The sequence below is a fragment of the Octodon degus genome, unplaced genomic scaffold (genome assembly GCF_000260255.1).
Source record: "Octodon degus isolate 3935 unplaced genomic scaffold, OctDeg1.0 scaffold00029, whole genome shotgun sequence".
In the NCBI taxonomy this organism is placed as follows: Eukaryota; Metazoa; Chordata; class Mammalia; order Rodentia; family Octodontidae; genus Octodon; species Octodon degus.
Window position 1 is genome coordinate 1,590,379 of NW_004524605.1, and position 7,828 is coordinate 1,598,206.

General features: G+C 56.7%; 1 protein-coding gene across 1 annotated transcript in view; it reads left to right on the top strand.

The window, feature by feature from the left end:
- Nucleotides 1–7,828, top strand: part of Adamts2 (ADAM metallopeptidase with thrombospondin type 1 motif 2) — a 261,890-nt gene that overhangs the window by 220,631 nt on the left and 33,431 nt on the right. Inside the window, exons 10-13 of the mRNA XM_023713091.1 lie at nt 660–765; nt 1,537–1,680; nt 1,816–1,948; nt 2,719–2,832. Coding sequence (XP_023568859.1) covers nt 660–765; nt 1,537–1,680; nt 1,816–1,948; nt 2,719–2,832 — 497 coding nt within the window. The remainder of the gene's footprint in view (nt 1–659; nt 766–1,536; nt 1,681–1,815; nt 1,949–2,718; nt 2,833–7,828) is intronic.

Below are 7,828 nucleotides of genomic sequence, written 5' to 3' on the forward strand. Positions count from 1 at the left end.
GCCCAGGCCCCGTCCCGCTCCTTCCCTACTGTTTCTGTCTTTCCTTTGTCAGCACCACCTGGAGAGCTTGCGGGGAGTGTGGCAGGCGCAAGCTCGCTCAGGGTACAGAGCTGGGGCTCTGCTCAGGCCAGCTCCTCGGAAGCCCACGTGCACAAGCATAAGCCCCTTGGAACACACAGCTCCACACACTGTTCTCTCTGCTGAGATGAAAACCGGAGAACCACAGGACTTGGTGGAGATGTCCTCCCCAGGGGAGAGGAGCTTGGGGGTGCTGCCAGGCCAGTGTGGAGCCAGGAGGTGGTTCTAGGACAGCAAGGGGTTTTGTGGGAGCAGTGTGCTGCTGGGGGCCAGAAAGTCCTGGAGGAAGAGAGAGGCCAGCAGGCAGGAAGCTGCCAGGGGGAACTCTGGTAGTCGGTATGCAAGACCAGAAATGGGCCCCAGCCACAGGTGGGCTTTGCTGGGCAGGGTGGCCTATGGCCAGGCAGTGCCTGGCTGGGTTGGTCTTCTGAGCCATACCTTAGGAGTGACTCATCAGCTCCAGGATGGACAGGAGGAGAGGCAGCCCCAGGCCCCTCCTCTCCACATACCCTCAGGGTCTGGGGCTGCTTCAGACAGGGCTCAGGCCTGGGACTCTCCACGCCACTTTTGTCCCCTTCCAGGCTATGCTCCGGTCACTGGGATGTGCCACCCTGTTCGAAGCTGCACACTGAACCATGAAGACGGCTTCTCCTCAGCATTTGTGGTGGCCCATGAGACTGGCCACGTGTAAGTGCCTGGCTGCGCTTTCTGTCTGGGGACAACCAGGGCTCTGAGAGGCTGTCCCCAGACCCTCTGCCCCACTGTGTGCTGCCTGGCTGAGAGGGACAGCTGTGTGTGAAGCCACTTGCCCATGGAGTTCTGTCTGGTACCGTCCAACACCAGCTGAAGGTCCACTTCCTCCTGAAGGAACAAATCGAGGGAGGAAGCCTGGAGGGCCAGGCTGCTGCTTGGGCCCAGAGAGGCACTGGGGTCCTCTAGCCCTTGTCCCGTTTGGGCCAGAGTGGGAGGGTGGGGGATTCTGCCCAAGTTACAGGAGTTCCTGGGGCTCTCGATGCAGCTCTCTAGGTTAGAGACGCACTTCTGTGTGGCTGCTTCACGCTCCCTGTTCACGTGAGAGCCTGCATCTTGCAGCCAGGGGTGTTGGCAGGAAATCGCCCATGGCTGCTGAGCAGGGCCATGGGGGAAGAGGGCTCATCCTGCCCAGTGTAGAGGAGAATGCCAGGTGTCAGAAGGGGAGAGATGCTGGCAGGTGCACTGGCTTCCCAGGGTTTGCAAGACACAGTGCCCTTCTTGGGGACAGGCCACCTGCGGGGCTGCCTGCTGATGCCCTCCCCAGAGTGCCTTTGGTTTTGAGAGTCCCGCAGGCAGCAAATCTGTAGTACCCTGCTGAAGGCAGATTGGGCCTGCTGAGGTTTGGGGAGGTCAGCGTTGGGGAAGGGTGCCCTCTGAGTGTCCCCTTAGGTCGCGGCCCCAGCAGGCTGCTTTGCTCCCGCACAGGCTGGGCATGGAGCATGACGGGCAGGGCAACCGCTGTGGAGACGAGGTGCGCCTGGGCAGCATCATGGCGCCGCTGGTGCAGGCCGCCTTCCACCGCTTCCACTGGTCCCGCTGCAGCCAGCAGGAGCTCAGCCGATACCTGCAGTGAGTACCTCCTCAGTGTCCCTGCGGTACCCCTCTGCACGTCCATCCAGGGGCGAGGGTTGCGGGGGTGCCCAGTGCAGGGAGCCTGCCTGAAGCCCCGCTAAAGGCTGCTGCTGCACCCACGTGTCCTCTCAGATCCTATGACTGCCTGCGGGACGACCCCTTCGCCCACGACTGGCCCGCGCTGCCCCAGCTCCCCGGGCTGCACTATTCCATGAACGAGCAGTGCCGCTTCGACTTCGGCCTGGGCTACATGATGTGCACCGCGGTGAGTGACACGGAGCCGGGCTCGCCTCCTCCCCAGGGCTGGGTCAGCTGTGGTTCTAGGCAGGACACACGGGGACAGGACTGTGAGGAGAGGCCCAGCAAAGGGCGAGGGAGTCTGCATAGTGCAGGGGGCTTCCCTGGGCAGGAGGGAACGTGCAGAGACCGGCTGGGCCAAGGACCAAGCAGTCAGAAGAGAGGACTCGACATGCAAAGGCCCAGCAGAAAGGCGGAGCGCACAGAGGAGCAGCGCCAGGGCATAAGTCTCTCTGCTAAGGTGTGCCCCGATGTGAGGCTCAGGCAGACCCCTCAGGATGTCTGGTAGAAGGGCTGTCATCAGGCCAGGGTGCAGAAAGGGGAGGCAAAGGAGGGCACAGAGGTGAAGCTGGAACTGGGGAACCCGCAGGACCAGAGGGCAGGGCCTCACCGGGCTGGGCATGGCCTCCATGGCAGGGAGGCCATGGTGCCCAACTGGCCCTGCAGTGACCAGCTCTGAGCACCAGCACTCCTACCTGGCAGGGGCTGCCCGCCCGTTTCCTGTCCAGGGGCTCGGGCTCCCATCTGCCTGCCCAGACTCCAGGAGCCCCACAGCCTCGGCCTCCAGGACTGTGCGCGTGGCACCTGCGCTGTGTGCACATGGTCCTAGAATTTCAGATTATGCAGAACTCACAGCACCCAGGGACCACACAGACCCGGCACGGGGCTGGCACAGGGCAGGCCCCAGGTGGCCCTTGCCGTGGTAGGTGACCTGGTGGGCTGCTGATGCTCTTCCAGTTCCGGACCTTTGATCCCTGCAAACAGCTGTGGTGCAGCCACCCTGACAACCCCTACTTCTGCAAGACCAAGAAGGGGCCCCCCCTGGATGGAACCATGTGTGCACCTGGCAAGGTGAGTGGTGAAGGAGGCGGGCAGAGCAGACCTGAGTCACTTACCGTGAGGACAGCTTGGGCTGCCAGGCCCGGCGGAGGTTTAGCCTCCTGCTCCAGGACCTCTGTGTTGGCCCCTTGTTAGCAGACTGCTTCCTGGAGGTCATCAGATGGTCGCCCACACTCCTGCCCACCTTGAAGCAGGCCTGCAGAGAGAGGAGCTCTGCTTCCTGTCCCTCCAGCCCAAAGCGCACCTCCTCAGTGGTTCTCACTTGTGTCCCACCCAAGCCACAGTGGCCACCAGGGGGCGCCGTGAGGTCAGAGCAGCAGCAGCACGGCCTCGAACCTCGCAGGGCCAGGCCTAAGGGCTCTCCTCAGCCCGCCTGCAGCCGCTCAGTGCAAGGCTGGTTCTAGGCGGGGAGTCGGCTGGCTTCAGGCCTCAGTGGGCCTTCGAGATGCAGAGTGTCCCCCCCCCCATGAAGACTGGTTCTGTTGAAGGCCTCAGAGCTGGCTCTTGGTTTTGTTTTCTTCTGTTTTGCATCATGGTAAAATTTGCCTCAGATAAAACTAGCCAAGTGGTATTGATTAGGTTCTCCATGGGGGGGGGCAGCCATCCACACTACCCATTCTTCATATATGTTGTCACTCCCAAAAGACACTCCCGTGATCAGCCACTCCTTTCTCTCTTTCTCCAGCCCTTGGTAACTACCCGTCTGTCTTCTGTGAGGTGGCCTGTCTGAAATTTCATATAAATGGCATCATGTGACACATGACCTTTCGTGCCTGACGTTTCACTCAACCTATGAAATGTGCTCGGGAACCATCTGTCTCAGGTTCTCGAGCACATCAGGGCTTCATGCTTTTTGGTAGCTGAATAATATGCCCTTGTGCGATCGTGTGACGTTTCATTTACCCACTCAGCCTTGCAGTTTGGATTTTCCCACTTCGGGGCAGTTGTGGGCAGTTCTGCTGTGACTGTCCTTGTCACTTAGCCCTGTGAACGACATGGTTACTTTATGTATTTAGGAAATAGTTGTACTGACTGAAGAGCGCGTCTTCAGCTCAGTCCAGTCTCCCAGCTCACAGGAAGCCCAGGCTGAAGTCACCCTAGATCGGTGATTCTGGCGTCCAGAGAGCGGAGGGGTGCGCGTGCCTGGGGCCTGTTCACGTCTCCGTCTCTGTGGGCGCGGGCGCTTTGGTGTCTTTTGATGCAGAGTCATTAGCATTTGGGAAGTGCCTCAGTCTGCTGCTTGCTGCTGTAACAGAACACTGCAGACCAGCAATATTCAAAAACAGTCATTTATTGTCTCAGTTTGGAGGCTGGGAAGACCCAACATCTCTTGGAAGGTGAGAGACAGACAGACAGACAGACAGACAGACAGACAGACCGCAGGCGGGTGTCGAGCTTGTCCCTTATGAGGAGCCCCTTCTGAGGTGGAGGCATTAGCAGATGCGCACAGACAGAGGTCCTCTCCTTACTGCCTCTCAGGTTCCCTCCAGTCTACAGCATTGCTTTGGAGATTAAGGGTTCAATCTAAACCATATCCTTTTGCCTGGGACTCCCAAAGGTATTTCTTTCTCCCTGGGAACATGCAATCATTCCCTCCCTGCAGCCCCAGAGACTTAGCGTGCTTCAGGATGGACTCAAAAGGCCAAGTTCAGAGTCTCATCGAAGTCAGACATGGACAGATTGCAAGGCCCATCCACCACCCGCAGATTTCCTTGAATACAGTGACCTCAGTCCCCCCCGCCACAGGTCCTGTTCTGCAAGCCTTCTTGTTGGGATCCATCTTCCAACACATGGGCTTCCAGGGACCATCCAGGACCTCAGTAGAGAGTGGTCACGTCTTAACACCACTTCCTGGCAAGAAGAGTCAAGGGGGTGGGGAGAGGAGGGAAAGAGGAGGGAAGGCGGCCAGGCCTGGGTGGCAGCAGGTCGCCAGAGGAAGGGCTGCCCGCACTCTGGCCACAACCAGGCCCAGATGGAGTCACCTCCGCCCTCCAGCTGGGTGGTCCCGAGCATCCTTCCCCCACCTTGACCTCCATTTCATTCGCATTCCTGAAAGTTTGAGTATTTGTAGGGACCTGTTGGTCTTACTGTGAATGGTTCTTACCCAGGGAGACACGGGGGAAGGAATGAGAAAGACAGACAAGAAGACAAAAGGCGGCCGAGGTGGTCGGTAGTCTGCCTGATGGGCAAGACTAACTCAACGTAAAACAAAATGATCGTTTATTTATACTTCTGCAAAGTTTGCAACACAGGACACAAGGATGCCTAGCAACTAACAACCAACCTTAACCAGACAGGATATTTTTCTCAGGCCTGAGGTAGCTTGTTTGCTTTAGGCAGGGAGGCCCAGTCCCACCTACACACATTTGATCAGTTTCCTGGCTTCCTGCGGCTCCCAACATGTATTCACCACTTTTCCAGAAAGAAAAGAAAACTATATTTATATTCTGCATGAGAGGTGACCCCCAAGAGAAGCTGCCATGAACCACTCCCGGCCTCTGCCCTGTGGAGGGCACGTGGGTGTGGTGGGAGGGTGTGGGAAGGTCCCCTGGGTCTGGGGACCTGAGCTCGGAGATGAGCAGAGGCCCAGATGGTGAAGACTGAGAGGCACTCGGCTCGCACCAAAGGGCCCAGGGCCTGGGAGATTAGCACTGTCCCCTGCAGGAGGGGCCACGTGACCTACTCACACAGCCTAGGGGCCTTCCCTCCCCTTTTCCTCTTACCAGCAGGGAGGCGGGCACTTCCTGTCCTTGGCTCCTCTGGCCACCAGAGACCTAGGATCTGTACCCTGGTCACCCTCTTCACTGGTGGGAAATCTTAGACTTGCCAGTTCAGCTTTCTCCCTGTCTTCGTCAACATGGGCTGTTGTAAAAAAATACCAGAGACGGGAGACTTACACCACAGGTCTCAAGCTGGGGAAGTTCGAGGTCCGGCACTCCCTGGTGGCTCCAATGTAGTACCGCTGTCGGGTGTGCAGGTTACTTTCTTCTTGTGTCCTTAAGTTACTGTCTGTCTTCTAAGAAGACTAATCCCATTCCCAAGTGCCGTGACCTAGTAGTCGCCCACAGGCTCCCCTCCCTGCTACATCATTCCGTAAGGGATTAGATCTTCACCCTGTGAATTTGGGGGACACAAGCATTCGATCCTGGTGCCCTTGACCTGGGCCCTCCTCCTCCTTCTCCTCACCTGTCATCGTGCCTTGTATGAGGGGCTTTTAGGGGGAGATAAGGTAATCATGCCAACAGAGAGGTGGCCTAGAGCTAGGCCTACTCAACCCCAGTGATTGACCTGAGCCCCGGCCATGTGCCTGTTGGCCTCACCTCATGGTAATGGCACCCTTGACTGTGAGGATGCAGCGGTGGTGTCCCCACAGCCCCCATGTGGCTCTGACTGCTACCAAGGTATACAGAGCCCTTTCTGGTCCTCGTCTTAACCCAGTAAGTTTATATTTGTAATCTTATGGATAAATTATTGAATCCCATCAAGTTAATTCCAATCAACCACATCCAGTGCAACCCATGGCGAGAATAAAGACACTAAAGTGTATTTATAGTTATGGGGAGCCAGGAGGTCCCAAGTCCAGCCATGGTGGTGGCTATCCGGAACAAAGGCCTCAACCCAGGCCAAACCTGGGTTTCATTCAGTCATGAAGGAGGAGTGATTGAGAATGGCAGGCAGTAGGCGAGGGCTGTGCGCTGGGCTGGGGAGGAGGTGCACCTGTACCTCTGCATATACAGCGAGGAGGATGTGCAGAGAGTGATTTGCAGTATACTACTGAGATAGTTTCTAACATTTTGGGGTCCCCCGCTTCAGCTCTGATGTCATCTTTCAAGTCCCAGAAAGTGATAGGCTCTGTCTCCAGGCTCAATCCTGCCTGATGGCATGGAGCGTTGCCTCTGCGTCCTGTCTCGACCCGGCTCATATTAAAGAGCAGCAGGTGGAGGTTACTGGGGAAACGCGCATGGAGTCTTTGAAGACTACCACCAGCACCTCGGCTAGACTGATAGGCATTGCTTAAAGCCAACTGAAGGGATAAGGAAAAGTCCTAGCCAGCTCTGTACATGGAAATAGGCTCAGGCTCAGCCAACATGGAGACAGCTGCTCCTCTGTGGGGAGTCGGCCAGGTCCTCCACACCAAGGCAAGCCAGGGGGCATTTCCCTGGGTGGGAAAGGTGAGGGGTGCCTGTAGGAAGGCTGGGGAGTGGGGCTCCGGAGCAGAGATGTGCACATCAGGGAGGAGGCAAGGAAGGCCTCGCCTGAGCGGTCTGGGCTTTGGGAAGCAGTCCTGGCTTGGAAGCAAGGTGTGTGGCTCCCCCAAAACAGCCCTACACAGAAATGGTCCAAGGAGTGCGTGCAGGGCCAGCCCGGGGCACGAGTGACATGGTGAGTGAGGGTGTGCCTCAACAGAGGCTCAGTACTTTTGTATCTGACCTAGCAGTTGACTATTTCGTGAACCTTCTGGGACATGTGTTAGGCTTAATTGACCATTCACAGCTTGACCCAGAACAGCCTTGCCTTGATCAGCCTCCTCACTGGGCAGGCAGCAGGCTACCCCCTGCCCACTGTTCTGATTTTCTATACCTTAACCCACCCATGAGATTCCCTCACCAAGGTATTCACTGGATGCACTGACTTACAGTGACACTGTTCTATGTCTGTACAACTAGCTATGAGTCCTTTTGTTTGGATGGCTCAGGGCAAAGTGAATCTGTGCTCCCAGGCTTAGGTCACTCCTGTGGGACTCAGAATAAACTGCTTTCTCCTATTCCTTCAAAGCAGAGTTGTTATTCTGTGTCAACACTGTCAGTACACTTTTAATGTACCATCTGGGGACAAAAGAAAGATCTAAAAGGGAAGCTTCAGTTGTGACTGGGATCAGTAACCAGGTGACAAAGATAAGGAAGCATGGGGGAACATCAAGAGGTAAATGGGACTGGGTGGGAAGTGAATGCAGACTAGAAATTTGGGAACAAGAAGGAACATGTATGAAATGTAGGGTTGTTAGAAA